The sequence below is a fragment of the Tachyglossus aculeatus genome, chromosome 1 (assembly GCF_015852505.1).
Source record: "Tachyglossus aculeatus isolate mTacAcu1 chromosome 1, mTacAcu1.pri, whole genome shotgun sequence".
Taxonomy (NCBI): Eukaryota; Metazoa; Chordata; class Mammalia; order Monotremata; family Tachyglossidae; genus Tachyglossus; species Tachyglossus aculeatus.
The window spans coordinates 29,947,460-29,965,150 of NC_052066.1; the positions used below are offsets into that span (position 1 = coordinate 29,947,460).

A 17,691-nucleotide genomic window follows, 5' to 3' on the forward strand; every position below is an offset into this window, starting at 1 on the left:
GGACCCTGCCCCTCACTGAGAATGAGTATTTTATTCCCCTTTTACAGATGAGCCCACTGTTGGGTAGGGACTGTCTCTAGATGCTGCCAACTTGTACTTCCCAAGCGCTTAGTACAGTGCTCTGCACACAGTAAGTGCTCAATAAATACAATTGATTGATTGATTGGAGGCAAATAGACGATGGATGGGACCCTGCCCCACACTGAGAATGAGTATTTTATTCCCCTTTTACAGATGAACCCACTGTTGGGTAGGGACCGTCTCTATATGTTGCCAACTTGGACTTCCCAAGCGCTTCGTCCAGTGCTCTGCACACAGTAAGCGCTCAATAAATACGATTGATTGATTGATTGATTGATTGGAGGCAGCGTGGCTCAGTGGAAAGATCGCGGGCTTTGGAGTCAGAGGTCGTGGGTTCAAACCCCGGTTCCGCCAACTGTCAGCTGTGTGACTTTGGGCAAGTCACTTCACTTCTCTGGGCTTCAGTTCCCTCATCTGTAAAATGGGGATGAAGACTGTGAGCCCCCCGTGGGACAACCTGATCACCCTGTAACCTCCCCAGTGCTTAGAACAGTGCTTTGCACATAGTAAGCACTTAATAAATGCCATTATTATTATTATTCCCCTTTTACAGATGAGCCCACTGTTGGGTAGGGACCGTCTCTATATGTTGCCAGCTTGTACTTCCCAAGCGCTTCGTCCAGTGCTCTGCACACAGTAAGCGCTCAATAAATATGATTGATTGATTGATGAGGAAACTGAGGCACAGAGAAGTGGAGTGACTAGGCCAAGGTCCCCCAGGAGGAAAAGGGGAGGAGCTGGAGCTCGCATCCAGGTCTCTGGACTCCCAAGCCCAGAGGCCTTTCCACTGTCGGCTGCCATTTTAGGCCTTCCTCACCCCAGTCATTCAGTCGTATTTATTGAGCGCTTACTGTGTGCAGAGCACTGGACTTAGCGCTCTACCCCAGGAAGAGCCACCTGTGACACAGTCCCCCCCTTCCTCTTCATCAATCATCATCAATTGTATTTATTGAGCGCTTACTGTGTGCAGAGCACCGTACTAAGCGCTTGGGAAGTACAAATTGGCACCATATAGAGACGGTCCCTGCCCAACAGTGGGCTCACAGTCTAAAAGGGGAAGACGGAGAACAAAACCAAACATACTAACAAAATAAAATAAATAGAATAGATATGTACAAGTAAAATAAATAGAGTAATAAATATGTACAAACATATATACATATATATAGGTGCTGTGGGGAAGGGAAGGAGGTAAGATGGGGGGGATGGAGAGGGGGACGAGGGGGAGAGGAAGGAAGGGGCTCAGTCTGGGAAGGCCTCCTGGAGGAGGTGAGCTCTCAGCAGGGCCTTGAAGGGAGGAAGAGAGCGAGCTTGGCGGATGGGCAGAGGGAGGGCATTCTTGTCTTTCCCAGCCCATTTCCTCTTTTCTCCTCCCGTTTTCCGCATTGCGCGTTATCCTGTTCTTTCCCTCGTCCCCGCCCTTGGGCTCCAAGTCTCGGTTTCTCCCCCTGCACTTTTCTCTCACGCCCAACTTTGTCCCTTGTTCCCTTGGCGGTGACCCTGCCCAGCAGCTGTTTGCTCCCGGCGACCTTGTTGCTTCCCAGGAAAATTCCCCGGGGACAGCGGAGGAGAGTCCTGTTCCCTTACATCAGGAGCCCCAAGTGGGACAGAGATCGTATCCCACCTGCTTCCATCTTAATAATAATAATAACGGCATTTATTAAGCGCTTACTATGTGCAAAGCACTATTCTAAGCACTGGGGAGGGATACAAGGTGATCAGGTTGTCCCACGGGAGGCTCACAGTCTTCATCCCCATTTTACCGATGAGGTCGCTGAGGCCCAGAGAGGTGAAGTGACTTGCCCAAAGTCACACAGCCGACAATAATAATAATAATAACGATGGCATTTATTAAGCGCTTACTATGTGCAGAGCACTGTTCTAAGCACTGGGGAGGGATACAAGGTGATCAGGTTGTCCCACGTGGGGCTCACAGTCTTAATCCCCATTTTACCGATGAGGGAGCTGAGGCCCAGAGAGGTGAAGTGACTTGCCCAAACTCACACAGCCGACAATAATAATAATAATGATGGCATTTATTAAGCGCTTACTATGTGCAAAGCACTGTTCTAAGTACTGGGGTGATACAAGGTGATGAGGTTGTCCCACGTGGGGCTCACAGTCTTAATCCCCATTTTACCGATGAGGGAACTGAGGCCCAGAGAGGTGAAGTGACTTGCCCAAACTCACACAGCCAACAATAATAATAATAATGATGGCACTTATTAAGCATTTACTATGTGCAAAGCACTGTTCTAAGTGCTGGAGAGGGATACAAGGTGATCAGGCTGTCCCACGTGGGGCTCACAGTCTTAATCCCCATTTTACCGATGAGGGAGCTGAGGCCCAGAGAAGTGAAGTGACTTGCCCAAAATCACACAGCCAACAATAATAATAATAATGATGGCATTTATTAAGCATTTACTATGTGCAAAGCACTGTTCTAAGCACTGGGGGGGATACAAGGTGATCAGGTTGTCCCACGGGGGGCTCACAGTCTTAATCCCCATTTTACCGATGAGGTAGCTGAGGCCCAGAGAAGTGAAGTGACTTGCCCAAAGTCACACAGCCGACAATAATAATAATAATAATGATGGCACTTATTAAGCGCTTACTATGTGCAAAGCACTGTTCTAAGCGCTGGGGAGGGATACAAGGCGATCAGGTTGTCCCACGGGGGGCTCACAGTCTTAATCCCCATTTTACCAATGAGGTCGCTGAGGCCCAGAGAAGTGAAGTGACTTGCCCAGAGTCACACAGCCGACAATAATAATAACAATGATGGCATTTATTAAGCACTTACTATGTGTAAATCACTGTTCTAAGCGCTGGGGAGGGATACAAGGTGATCAGGTTGTCCCACGTGGGGCTCACAGTCTTCATCCCCATTTTACCGATGAGGGAACTGAGGCCCAGAGAAGTGAAGTGACTTGCCCAAAGTCACACAGCCAACAATAATAATAATAATGATGGCACTTATTAAGCATTTACTATGTGCAAAGCACTGTTCTAAGCGCTGGAGAGGGATACAAGGTGATCAGGTTGTCCCACGTGGGGCTCACAGTCTTAATCCCCATTTTACCGATGAGGTAACTGAGGCCCAGAGAAGTGAAGTGACTTACCCAAAATCACACAGCCGACAATAATAATAATAATGATGGCACTTATTAAGCGCTTACTATGTGCAAAGCACTGTTCTAAGCACTGGGGGGGGATACAAGGTGATCAGGTTGTCCCACGGGGGGCTCACAGTCTTAATCCCCATTTTACAGATGAGGGAGCTGAGGCCCAGAGAGGTGAAGTGACTTGCCCAAAGTCACACAGCCGACAATAATAATAATAATGATGGCATTTATTAAGCGCTTACTATGTGCAGATCACTGTTCTAAGCGCTGGGGAGGGATACAAGGTGATCAGGTTGTCCCACGTGGGGCTCACAGTCTTAATCCCCATTTTACCGATTGAGGGAGCTGAGGCCCAGAGAAGTGAAGTGACTTGCCCAAAGTCACACAGCCGACAATAATAATAACAATAATGATGGCATTTATTAAGCGCTTACTATCAATCAGTCGTATTTATCGAGCGCTTACTGTGTGCAGAGCACTGTACTAAGCGCTTGGGAAGTCCAAGTTGGCAACATATGGAGACGGTCCCTACCCAACAGTGGGCTCACAGTCTAAAAGGGGGAGACAGAGAACAAAACCAAACATACTAACAAAATAAAATAAATAGAATAGATATGTACAAGTAAAATAAATAAATAAATAGAGTAATAATATATATAATGTGCAAAGCACTGTTCTAAGCGCTGGGGAGGGATACAAGGTGATCAGGTTGGCTCACGGAGGGCTCACAGTCTTAATCCCCATCATCATCATCATCATGATCAATCGTATTTATTGAGCGCTTACTATGTGCAGAGCACTGTACTAAGCGCTTGGGAAGTACAAATTGGCAACACACAGAGACAGTCCCTACCCAACAGTGGGCTCACAGTCTAAAAGGGGGAGACAGAGAACAAAACCAAGCATACTAACAAAATAAAATAGAATAAAATAAAATAAAATAAAATCCCCATTTTACCGATGAGGGAGCTGAGGCCCGGAGAAGTGAAGTGACTTGCCCAGAGTCACACAGCTGACAAGTGGCGGAGCCGGGATTTGAACCCACGACCCCCGACTCCAAAGCCCGGGCTCTTTCCACTGAGCCACGCCGCTGCTCTAATCCACCCCAGCGCTTGATACATAGCGAGCACTTAACAAATGCCACTGTTATTGTTTATTATTTTTACCCTACCAATTTGTACATCTGGTGAAAGAAAGCTTTTGATCCGTTCCGGACCTGCTTACAGACAGACAGACAGTGCTAAAACAGTCAGTGGGATTTATCCAGCACTTGTGTGCAGAGCAATCAATCAATCAATCGTATTTATTGAGCGCTTACTGTGTGCAGAGCACTGTACTAAGCGCTTGGGAAGTCCAAGTTGGCAACATCTAGAGACAGTCCCTACCCAACAGCGGGCTCACAGGCTAGAAGGGGGAGATCAACAGAACTTTCTAGAGGTGTTTTTAATGTAGATGATAATAATTGTATGAAGGGCTTACTGTGTGGCAGGTACTGTACTGAGCGCTGCGGTAGAGACAGGATCATCAGGTCAGACACCATCCCCGGCCCATGCGGGGCTCACGGTCCAAGTAGGAGGGAGAACAAGTATCAAATCCCCATTTGACAGATGAGGAAACAGAGGCACCGAGAAGCTACATGACTTGCCCATAGTCCCAGGACACACACACATTTATATATTTATTTATTTGTAAATAGATAAGTAGAGTAATAAATACGAACAAACTTCCCCATAGTTACAGGGCACACACGCATTTATATATTTATTTATTTGTAAATGGATAAATAGAGTAATAAATACGTACAAACATGTATATATGTGTATATGTTTGTACGTATTCATCACTCTATTTTACTTGTACATATTCTATTTATTTTATTTTGTTAATATGTTTTGTTCTCTGTCTCCCCCTTCTAGACAGTGAGCCCACTGTTGGGTAGGGACCGTCTCTATATGTTGCCAACTTGGACTTCCCAAGCGCTTAGTACAGTGCTCTGCACACGGTAAGCGCTCAATAAATACGATTGATTGATTCTCTGTCTCCCCCTTCTAGACTGTGAGCCCACTGTTGGGTAGGACCATCTCTGTATGTTGCCAACTTGGACTTCCCAAGCGCTTAGTACAGGGCTGTGCACACAGTAAGTGCTCAATAAATACGATTGATTGATTCTCTGTCTCTCCCCCTTCTAGACTGTGAGCCCGCTGTTGGGTAGGGACCGTCTCCATATGTTGCCAACTTGGACTTCCCAAGCGCTTAGTACAGTGCTGTGCACACAGTAAGCGCTCAATAAATACGATTGATTGATTCTCTGTCTCCCCCTTCTAGACTGTGAGCCCACTGTTGGGTAGGGACCGTCTCCATATGTTGCCAACTTGGACTTCCCAAGCGCTTAGTCCAGTGCTCTGCACACAGTAAGCGCTCAATAAATCCGATTGAGTGAATGAATGAATGAGACAGAGAACAAAACATATTAACAAAATAAAATAAATAGAATAGATATGTCCAAGTAAAATAAATAAATAAATAAGAGCATTGTACTGAGCGTTCGGAAGAGTGCAATACAGCAGACTTCGTAGTCGCGATCCCTGCCCACAACTGAGCGCACGTCTCGGATCTCTGGAAATGTGCGCGTTCAGGGTGCCCAGCATCTTTGTGGCCAATTTGAATTTGCGCCAGTGGATAAGCCATAAGGTCCATGATGAGAAATCGTCTTCTATTTTTCACTTAATCAATCAATCAGTCGTATTTGTTGAGCTCTTACTGTGTGCAGAGCACTGTACTAAGCGCTTGGGAAGTACAAGTTAACAAGAAATGGTGAAATAGAATTAGGTGTATAAGCCCCCAGTCTTATTCCTGAACTTATTTCACTCATTCATTCGTTCATTCATTCAATCGTATTTATTGAATAATAATAATGATATTATTATTGCCCCAGTCTTATTCCTGAACTTATTGCATTCATTCATTGTCATATTTATTGAATCAATCAGTCAGTCAATCAGTCGTATTTATTGAGCTCTTACTGTGTGCAGAGCACTGTACTAAGCTCTTGGGAAGTCCAAGTTAACAAGAAATGGTGAAATAGAATTAGGTGTATAAGCCCCCGTCTTATTTCTGAATTTATTTCATTCATTCATTCATTCATTCAATCGTATTTATTGAATAATAATATTATTATTGCCCCAGTCTCATTCCTGAACGTATTTCATTCATTCATTCAGTCGTATTTATTGAATCAATCAGTCAATCAATCAGTCGTATTTATTGAGCTCTTACTGTGTGCAGAGCACTGTACTAAACACTTGGGAAGTACAAGTTAACAAGAAATAGTGAAATAGAATTAGGTGTATAAGCCCCCATCTTATTTCTGAACTTATTTCATTCATTCATTCATTCATTCACTCATTCAATCGTATTTATTGAATAATAATATTATTATTGCCCCAGTCTCATTCCTGAACTTATTTCATTCATTCAGTCAGTCGTATTTATTGAATCAATCAATCAATCAGTCGTATTTATTGAGCTCTTACTGTGTGCAGAGCACTGTACTAAGCGCTTGGGAAGTACAAGTTAACAAGAAATAGTGAAATAGAATTAGGTGTATAAGCCCCCGTCTTATTCCTGAACTTATTTCATTCATTCATTCATTCGTATTTATTGAATAATAATATTATTATTGCCCCAGTCTTATTATTCCTGAACTTATTTCATTCATTCATGCATTCAATCGTATTTATTAAATCAATCAATCAATAAATCATATTTATTGAGTGCTTACTGTGTGCAGAGCACTGTACTAAGCTCTTGGGAAGTATAAGTTGGCAACACATAGAGACGGTCCCTACCCAACAGTGGACTCTCAGTCTAGAAGAATAATAATAATGATGGTATTTTTTAAGCGCTTACCATGTGCAAAGCACTGTTCTAAGCGCTGGGGAGGTTACAAGGTGATCAGGTGGTCCCACGGGGGGCTCACAGTTTTAATCCCCATTTTACAGTTGAGGTAACTAAGGCCCAGAGAAGTTAAGTGACTTGCCCAAAGTCACACAATTGAATAGTAATATTATTATTATTGCCCCAATCTTATTCCTGAACTTATTTCATTCATTCATTCAATCGTATTTATTAAATAATAATATTATTGACCCAGTCCTATTCCTGAACTTATTTCATTCATTCATTCATTGTCGTATTTATTGAATAATAATATTATTATTGCCCCCGTCTTATTCCTAAACTTATTTCATTCATTCATTCATTCAATCGTATTTATTGAATAATAATAATATTATTGCCCCAGTCTTATTCCTGAACTTATTTCATTCATTCAATCGTATTTATTGAATAATAATTTTATTATTATTATTGCCCCAGTCTTATTCCTGAACTTATTTCATTCATTCATTCATTCAATCGTATTTATTGAATAATAATATTATTAGTGTTAAATACCCCCTCTTCTCCTTTCGTGATGTAATACTGTAATCGTGTAGTCATTCATTCAGTCATCTTTATTGAGCACTTACTGTATGCAGAGCATTCATTCATTCAGTTGTATTAATTGAGCGCTTACTGTGTGCAGAGCACTGGACTAAGCGCTTGGGAAGTACAGATCGGCAACATATAGAGACGGTCCCTACCCAACAGCGGGCTCACGGTCGAGAAGAATAATAATAATGATGGTATTCGTTAAGCACTTACTATGTGCAAAGCACTGTTCTAAGCGCTGGGGAGGTCACAGTGTGATCAGGTTGTCCCACGGGGGGCTCACAGTTTTAATCCCCATTTTACAGATGAGGGAACTGAGGCCCAGAGAAGTTAAGTGACTTGCCCAAAGTCACACAATTGAATGATAATATTATTATTATTGCCCCAGTCTTATTCCTGAACTTATTTCATTCATTCATTCATTCATTCAATCGTATTTATTGAATAATAATATTATTATTGCCCCAGCCTTATTCCTGAACTTATTTCATTCATTCATTCAGTCGTATTTATTGAATAATAATAATATTATTATTGCCCCAGTCTTATTCCTGAACTTATTTCATTCATTCATTCAGTCGTATTTATTGAATAATAATATTACTATTGCCCCAGTCTTATTCCTGAACTTATTTCATTCACTCATTTATTCAATCATCATCATCATCAATCGTATTTATTGATCACTTACTGTGTGCAGAGCACTGTACTAAGCGCTTGGGAAGTACAAGTTGGCAACATATAGAGACAGTCCCTCCCCACTAATAATATTATTATTACTGTAAAATTCCCCCTCTTCTCCCTTCGTGATGTAATACTGTAATAGTGTAGGCATTCATTCAGTCATCTTTATTGAGCACTTACTGTGTGCAGAGCACTCATTCATTCAGTTGTATTAATTGAGCGCTTACTGTGTGCAGAGCACTGTACTAAGCGCTTGGGACGTACAGATCGGCAACATATAGAGACGGTCCCTACCCAACAGCGGGCTCACGGTCTAGAAATTTAGTATCCTGTAGTTAAACAGCTTGGTTCATTTGGGGATTTACTGCAGATGATTGTGAATCGGTAAAAATTTGCAATTGAATCTGAAGCCGATACCTATAAAATAACGACATCTGAGCTAATTTCAACTCCTAGCCAGAACAGCCCCGACAACAGTGCTTTGCACATAGTCAGCGCTTAATAAACCTGTATAATACCCGTATATATGTTTGTACGTATTTATTACTCTATTTTATTTGGTCATATTCATTCTATTTATTTTATTTTGTTAATATGTTAGTCAGCGCTTAATAAAGCTGTATAATACCCATATATATGTTTGTACGTATTTATTACTCTATTTTATTTGGACATATTCATTCTATTTATTTTATTTTGTTAATATGTTAGTGCTTAATAAAGCTGTTTAATACCCGTATATTTGTTTGCACGTATTTATTACTCTATTTTATTTGGACATATTCATTCTATTTATTTTATTTTGTTAATATGTTTTGTTTTGTTGTCCGTCTCCCCCTTCTAGACTGTGAGCCCGCTGTTGGGTAGGGAGCGTCTCTATATGTTGCCAACTTGGACTTCCCAAGCGCTTAGTGCAGTGCTCTGCACACAGTAAGCGCTCAATAAATACGATGGAATGAATGAACAGTGCCTTCAAATTCCCGCTCAACCAGGAGGATTGCGATAGAAAAAAAACCAGATGCGAAAAGCCAGAAAAAAGACTGGCAGAGTTGACGTTTGTCAATCAATCAATCAATCGTCAACATTGAGGCGCTGTCAATCAGCCTGCAGAACTTTTAGAGAGTGCATTAAATACGATTGAATGAATGAATGAATGAGAACTTCAGAAAACTAATTAAAAAAAATTCCAGTATTCATTCATTCATTCATTTATTCAGTCATATTTATTGAGCACTTACTGTGTGCAGAGCACTGGACTAAGCACTTGGGAAGTCCAAGTTGGCAACATCTAGAGACGGTCCCTACCCAACAGTGGGCTCACAGTCTAGAGGGGGGAGACAGACAACAAAACAAAACATATTAACAAAATAAAATAAATAGAATAAATATGTGCAAATAAAATAAATTTGTAATAAACAGTAGGGTCCAGTTACAATAGGTTCCTATTGAGAAGCAGCGTGGCTCAGTGGAAGGAGCCCAGGCTTGGGAGTCAGAGGTCGTGGGTTCAAATTCTGGCTCCGCCGCTTGTCAGCTGTGTGACTTTGGGCAAGTCACTTCACTTCTCTGGGCCTCAGTTCCCTCATCTGTAAAATGGGGATTAAGACCGTGAGCCCCCCCATTGGACAACCTGATCACCTGATCTCCCCAGCGCTTAGAACAGTGCCTGGCACATAGTAAGCGCTTAATAAATTCCATCATCATCATTATTATTATTATTATTATTATTACTGTTGGTTCCCATTAGCCGCCCACGGGTAGTTTATAAATGACCCCAGAAAAGCCAATTAAAGCGTCACACGCACCCTAATGTAAAAGTATTGCTTGGTTTACTTTTGAATTTTTGTTTGATTGCTTTAGCGCTTGGTAAGGAATTGTAATTATCCGTGTTCCAATTCCAAGCTCTTGGACTTACTTGTTCATTCATTCATTCAATCGTATTTATTGAGTGCTTACTGTGTGCAGAGCACTGTACTAAGCGCTTGGGAAGTACAAGTTGGCAACATATAGAGACGGTCCCTACCCAACAGTGGGCTCACAGTCTAGAAGGGGGAGACAGACAACAAAACAAAACATATCAACAAAGTAAAATAAATAGAATAAATATGTACAAATAGAATAAATTTGTAATAAACAGTAGGGTCCAGTTACAATAGGTTCCTGTTGAAAAACAGCGTGGCTAAGTGGAAAGAGCCCGGGCTTTGGAGTCAGAGGTCATGGGTTCAAATCCTGACTCCGCCAGTTGTCAGCTGTATGACTTTGGGACTGTGGTTCTGTTCCTCAGTGACCTCATCTGTAAAATGGGGATGAAGACCGTGAGCCCCCTGTGGGACAACCTGATCACCTTGTAACCTCCCCAGTGCTTAGAACAGTGCTTTGCACATAGTAAGCGCTTAATAAATGCCATTATTATTATTATTATTATTATTCTTCCTCGTGACTGGGCCCTAAACAGCCAAATGGGAAGACTCAAATATGAGGTTCATGACATGAAGCCAGACACTTCTCTGGGCCTCAGTTCCCTCATCTGGAAAATGGGGATTAAGACCGTGAGCCCCCCCCATGGGACAGCCTGATCACCTTGTAACCTCTGCAGCGCTTAGAACAGTGCCTGGCACGTAGTAAGCGCTTAATAAATTCCATCATCATTATTATTATCCCAGACTGAGCCCCTCCCAGACTGAGCCCCTTCCTTCCTCTCCCCCTCGTCCCCCTCTCCATCCCCCCATCTTACCTCCTTCCCTTCCCCACAGCACCTGTATAGATGTATATATGTTTGTACATATTTATTACTCTATTTTACTTGTACATATCTATTCTATTTATTTTATTTTGTTAGTATGTTTGGTCTTGTTCTCTGTCTCCCCCTTTTAGACTGTGAGCCCACTGTTGGGTAGGGACTGTCTCTATATGTTGCCAATTTGTGCTTCCCAAGCGCTTAGTACAGTGCTCTGCACACAGTAAGCGCTCAATAAATACGATTGATGATGATGATGATGATTATTTAGACTGTGAGCCCACTGTTGGATAAGGACTGTCGCTATATGTTGCCAACTTGTACTTCCCAAACGCTTTGTGCAGTGCTCTGCACACAGTAAGCGCTCAATAAATACGATTGATTGATTGATTATTATTGTCAGTTCCCATTAGCCGCCCACGGGTCGTTTATAAATGACCCCAGAAAAGCCAATTAAAGCGTCACGCGCACCCCAATGTAAAAGGATTGCCTGGAGTACTTTTGAATTTTTGTTTTCGCACTTGGTAAGGAATTGTAATTATCCGTCTTCCAGTTCCGAGCTCTTGGACTGACTTGTTCTTTTTCCTTCTGCTGTTCCAGGTGCCAATGAGAGCATAGGGAAGCACATGCTGGAAGCGTGCAACAATAATCTGGAGATGGCGGTCACTATGTTCCTAGATGGCGGAGGGATAGCCGAGGAGCCCAGCACCAGCTCCGCAGGGGTGTCCACCGTCCGCCCGCTCACCGAGTACGTGCTTTTCTCTTTCCCCGTTGGGAGCGGGGGTTGCGTTTTCCCGGAAAAGTCGCTCGGGCCGCCTCTCATTCATTCATTCATTCATTCATTCATTCATTCAATCGTATTTATTGAGCGCCTACTGTGTGCGGAAGCGCTTGGGACGTCCAAGTTGGCAACATATAGAGACGGTCCCTACCCAACATTCATTCATTCATTCATTCAATTGTATTGATTGAGCGCTTACTGTGTGCAGAGCACTGGACTAAGCGCTTGGGACGTCCAAGTTGGCAACATATAGAGACGGTCCCTACCCGACATTCAGTCATTCATTCAATCGTATTGATTGAGCGCTTACTGTGTGCAGAGCACTGGACTAAGCGCTGGGGACGTCCAAGTTGGCAACATATAGAGACGGTCCATACACAACATTCATTCATTCATTCAATCGTATTGATTGAGCGCTTACTGTGTGCAAAACACTGGACTAAGCGCTTGGGACGTCCAAGTTGGCAACATATAGAGACGGTCCCTACCCAACATTCATTCATTCATTCAATCATATTGATTGAGCGCTTACTGTGTGCAGAGCACTGGACTAAGCGCTTGGGACATCCAAGATGGCAACATATAGAGACAGTCCCTACACAACATTCATTCATTCAATCGTATTGATTAAGCGCTTACTGTGTGCAGAGCACTGGACGAAGCGCTTGGGACGTCCAAGTTGGCAACATATGGAGACGGTCCCTACCCGACATTCAGTCATTCATTCAATCGTATTGATTGAGCGCTTACTGTGTGCAGAGCACTGGACTAAGCGCTGGGGACGTCCAAGTTGGCAACATATAGAGACGGTCCATACACAACATTCATTCATTCATTCAATCGTATTGATTGAGCGCTTACTGTGTGCAAAACACTGGACTAAGCGCTTGGGACGTCCAAGTTGGCAACATATAGAGACGGTCCCTACCCAACATTCATTCATTCATTCAATCATATTGATTGAGCGCTTACTGTGTGCAGAGCACTGGACTAAGCGCTTGGGACATCCAAGATGGCAACATATAGAGACAGTCCCTACACAACATTCATTCATTCAATCGTATTGATTAAGCGCTTACTGTGTGCAGAGCACTGGACGAAGCGCTTGGGACGTCCAAGTTGGCAACGTATAGAGACGGTCCCTACCCAACATTCAGTCATTCATTCAGTCGTATTGATTGAGCGCTTACTGTGTGCAGAGCACTGGACTAAGCGCTTGGGACGTCCAAGTTGGCAACATATAGAGACGGTCCCTACCCAACAGTCAGTCATTCATTCAGTCGTATTGATTGAGCGCTTACTGTGTGCAGAGCACTGGACTAAGCACTTGGGAAGTCCAAGTTGGCAACATATATTGACGGTCCCTACCCAGCATTCATTCATTCATTCATTCAATCGTATTGATTGAGCGCTTACTGTGTGCAGAGCACTGGGCGAAGCGCTTGGGACGTCCAAGTTGGCAACATATAGAGATGGTCCCTACCCAACATTGTCATTCATTCAGTCATATTGATTGAGCGCTTACTGTGTGCAGAGCACTGGACTAAGCGCTAGGGACGTCCAAGTTGGCAACATATAGAGACGGTCCCTACCCAACATTCATTCATTCATTCATTCAATCGTATTGATTGAGCGCTTACTGTGTGCAGAGCACTGGACTAAGCGCTGGGGACGTCCAAGTTGGCAACATATAGAGACGGTCCCTACCCAACATTCATTCATTCATTCAATCATATTGATTGAGCGCTTACTGTGTGCAGAGCACTGGACTAAGCGCTTGGGACATCCAAGATGGCAACATATAGAGACAGTCCCTACACAACATTCATTCATTCAATCGTATTGATTAAGCGCTTACTGTGTGCAGAGCACTGGACTAAGCGCTTGGGACGTCCAAGTTGGCAACATATAGAGACGGTCCCTACCCAACATTCAGTCATTCATTCAGTCGTATTGATTGAGCGCTTACTGTGTGCAGAGCACTGGACGAAGCGCTTGGGACGTCCAAGATGGCAATATATAGAGATGGTCCCTACCCAACATTCATTCATTCATTCAATCATATTGATTGAGCACTTACCGTGTGCAGAGCACTGGACTAAGCGCTTGGGACGTCCAAGTTGGCATCATATAGAGACGGTCCCTATGCAACATTCATTCATTCATTCAGTCGTATTGATTGAGCGCTTACTGTGTGCAGAGCACTGGACTAAGCGCTTGGGATGTCCAAGGTGGCAACATATAGAGACAGTCCCTACCCAACATTCATTCATTCATTCAATCGTATTGATTGAGCGCTCACTGTGTGCAGAGCACTGGACTACGCGCTTGGGAAGTCCAAGTTGGCAACCTATAGAGACGGTCCCTACCCAACATTCAGTCATTCAATCGTATTGATTGAGCACTTACTGTGTGCAGAGCGCTGTACTAAGCGCTTGGGAAGCACAAGTTGGCAACATATAGAGACGGTCCCTACCCAACATTCATTCATTCATTCAATCGTATTGATTGAGCGCTTACTGTGTGCAGAGCACTGGACTAAGCGCTGGGGACGTCCAAGTTGGCAACATATAGAGACGGTCCCTACCCAACATTCATTCATTCATTCAATCATATTGATTGAGCGCTTACTGTGTGCAGAGCACTGTACTAAGCGCTTGGGACGTCCAAGTTGGCAACATATAGAGACGGTCCCTACCCAACATTCAGTCATTCATTCAGTCGTATTGATTGAGCGCTTACTGTGTGCAGAGCACTGGACTAAGCGCTTGGGACCTCCAAGTTGGCAACATACAGAGACGGTCCCTACCCAACATTCAGTCATTCAGTCGTATTGATTGAGCGCTTCCTGTGTGCAGAGCACTGTACTAAGCGCTTGGGATGTCCAAGTTGGCAACATAGAGAAACGGTCCCTACCCAACAGCGGGCTCACAGTCTAGATAGAAGACGGGCCCGGCACCGAAGCTCAGGCGTGCGACGGGAAAGGGACGTCGAGTCGAAGCAATACGCCGGGTCTTCAGTGGCCTGATTTCCCCGGGGGCAGATTTCCCTTGGCGGTTTCGTAGGGATTCATTCATTCAATGGTATTTATTGAGCGCTTACTATGTGCAGAGCACTGTACTAAGCGCTTGGAAAGTACAATACGGCAACATATAGGGATGAAATTTAAGTGTGTCCCTCGTCTGTTAGATCCAAACCCTGCCCTCCTAGCAGATGTGGTTCGGGAGTGAGCGGGAAAGGAGCCAGAATTCACCGTAGATGGAATGGAGGTGGTCTGGGGTGGGACTGGGACCAGAGAGAGATTGGGAAGAAAGGGGTGGGGAGTCCAGCTTATTTATTCATGCATTTTATTTTATTTTATTTTATTTTATTTTATTTTATTTTATTTATTTTATTTTATATTTTATTTTATTTTATTTATTTTATTTTATTTTATATTTTATTTTATTTTATTTATTTTATTTTATTTTATTTTTTGTTTTATTTTATTTTATTTATTTTATTTTATTTTATTTTATTTTATTTTATTTTTATTTTATTTTGTTAGTGTGTTTGGTTTTGTTCTCCGTCACCCCCTTTTAGACTGTGAGCCCACTGTTGGGTAGGGACTGCCTCTAGATGTTGCCAACTTGGACTTCCCAAGCGCTCAGTACAGTGCTCTGCACACAGTAAGCGCTCAATAAATACGATTGATTGATTGATTCAATAATATTTATTGAGTGCTTACTGTGTGCAGAGCACTGTAATAATAATAATAATAATGGAATTTGTTAAGCGCTTACTGTGTGTGAAGCACTGTTCTAAGCGCTGGGGAGGTGACAAGGTGATCAGGTTGTCCCACATGGGGCTCACAGTCTTAATCCCCATTTTACAGATGAGGGAACTGAGGCCCAGAGAAGGGAAGTGACTTGTCCAAAGTCACACAGCTGACAATTGGCAGAGCTGGGATTTGAACCCATAATAATAATAATAATAATGGTATTTGTTAATAATAATAATAATAATGTTGGCATTCATTAATAATAATAATAATAATAATGTTGGCATTTATTAAGTGCTTACTGTGTTCAGAGCACTGTTCTAAGCGCTGGGGAGGTTACAAGGTGATGAGGTTGTCCCTCAGGGGGCTCACAGTCTTTATCCCCATTTTACAAATGAGGTAACAGGCACAGAGAAGTGAAGTGACTTGCCCAAAGTCACGCAGCTGACAAGCGGCGGAGCCGGGATTTGAACCCGTAATAATAGTAATAATAATAATGGTATTTGTTAATAATAATAATAATGTTGGCATTTATTAAGCGCTTACTATGTGCAAAGCACTGTTGTAAGCGCTGGGGAGGTTACAAGGTGATGAGGTTGTCCCTCAGGGGGCTCACAGTCTTTATCCCCATTTTCCAGATGAGGGAACTGAGGCCCAGAGAAGTGAAGTGACTTGCCCAAAGTCACACAGCTGACAATTGGCGGAGCCGAGATTTGAAGCCATAATAATAATAATAATAATGATATTTGTTAATAATGATAATAATAATAATGTTGGCGTTTCTAAGCGCTTACTATGGACAAAGCACTGTTCTAAGCGCTGGGGAGGTTACAAGGTGATCAGGTTGTCCCACATCAGGCTCACAGTCTTAATCCCCATTTTACAGATGAGGGAACTGAGGCCCAGAGAAGTGAAGTGACTTGCCCAAAGTCACACAGCTGACAATTGGCGGAGCTGGGATTTGAACCCGTAATAATAATAATAATAATGATGATGATGATGGCATTTATTAAGTGCTTACTATGTGCAAAGCACTGTTCTAAGCACTGGGGAGGTTAGAAGGTGATCAGGTTGTCCCTCAGGGGGCTCACGGTCTTTATCCCCATTTTACAGATGAGGGAACTGAGGCCCAGAGAAGTGAAGTAACTTGCCCAAAGTCACACAGCTGACAATTGGCGGAGCTGGGATTTAAACCTATAATAATAATAATAATAATGATGGCATTTATTAGGTGCTTACTGTGTGCAAAACACTGTTCTAAGCACTGGGGAGGTTAGAAGGTGATGAGGTTGTCCCTCAGGGGGCTCACGGTCTTTATCCCCATTTTCCAGATGAGGTAACTGAGGCCCAGAGAAGTGAAGTGAGTTGCCCAAAGTCACACAGCTGACAATTGGCGGAGCTGGGATTTGAACCCGTGACCTCTGACTCCAAAGCCTGTGCTCCTTTCACTGAGCCATGCTGTCTAGTCCAGCACTTGGGAGAGTACAACATTCAATTCAGTCGTATTTATTGAGCGCTTACTGTGTGCAGAGCACTGTACTAAGCGCTTAACATAGCAATAAATGGGCCGGGGGTGGGGGTCTAGACTCCAATTTCATGGCAACCCCAGCCAAATGAGAAGCGACGTGGCTCAGGCTTTGGAGTCAGAGGTCATGGGTTCAAATCCTGGCTCCACCAATTGTCAGCTGTGTGACTTTGGGCAGATCAGCTCCACCAATTGTCAGCTGTGTGACTTTGGGCAAATCACTTCTCTGGGCCTCAGTTCCCTCATCTGGAAAATGGGGATGAAGACTGTGAGCCCCCCGTGGGACAACCTGATCACCTTGTAACCTCCCCGGCGCTTAGAACAGTGCTTTGCACGTAGTAAGCGCTTAATAAATGCCATTATCATTATTATTATTATTATCATTATTATTATACTCCTGGGCACATAATAAGAGAGCTAACTTCCCTTTCAGAATGCGGAGGCCAAAAATGTGCTCAGCCCGAGGAGGTGGGACTTCCAAATAGGGCTGATCCTCAAACCATATCTAGA

The 17,691-nt window shown here is 43.2% G+C and overlaps 1 protein-coding gene across 1 annotated transcript in view; it reads left to right on the forward strand.

The window, feature by feature from the left end:
- The window catches only part of UBXN7 (UBX domain protein 7), a 153,971-nt gene that overhangs the window by 44,901 nt on the left and 91,379 nt on the right, over positions 1–17,691 (forward strand). Inside the window, exon 2 of the mRNA XM_038742286.1 lies at positions 11,716–11,863. Coding sequence (XP_038598214.1) covers positions 11,716–11,863 — 148 coding nt within the window. The remainder of the gene's footprint in view (positions 1–11,715; positions 11,864–17,691) is intronic.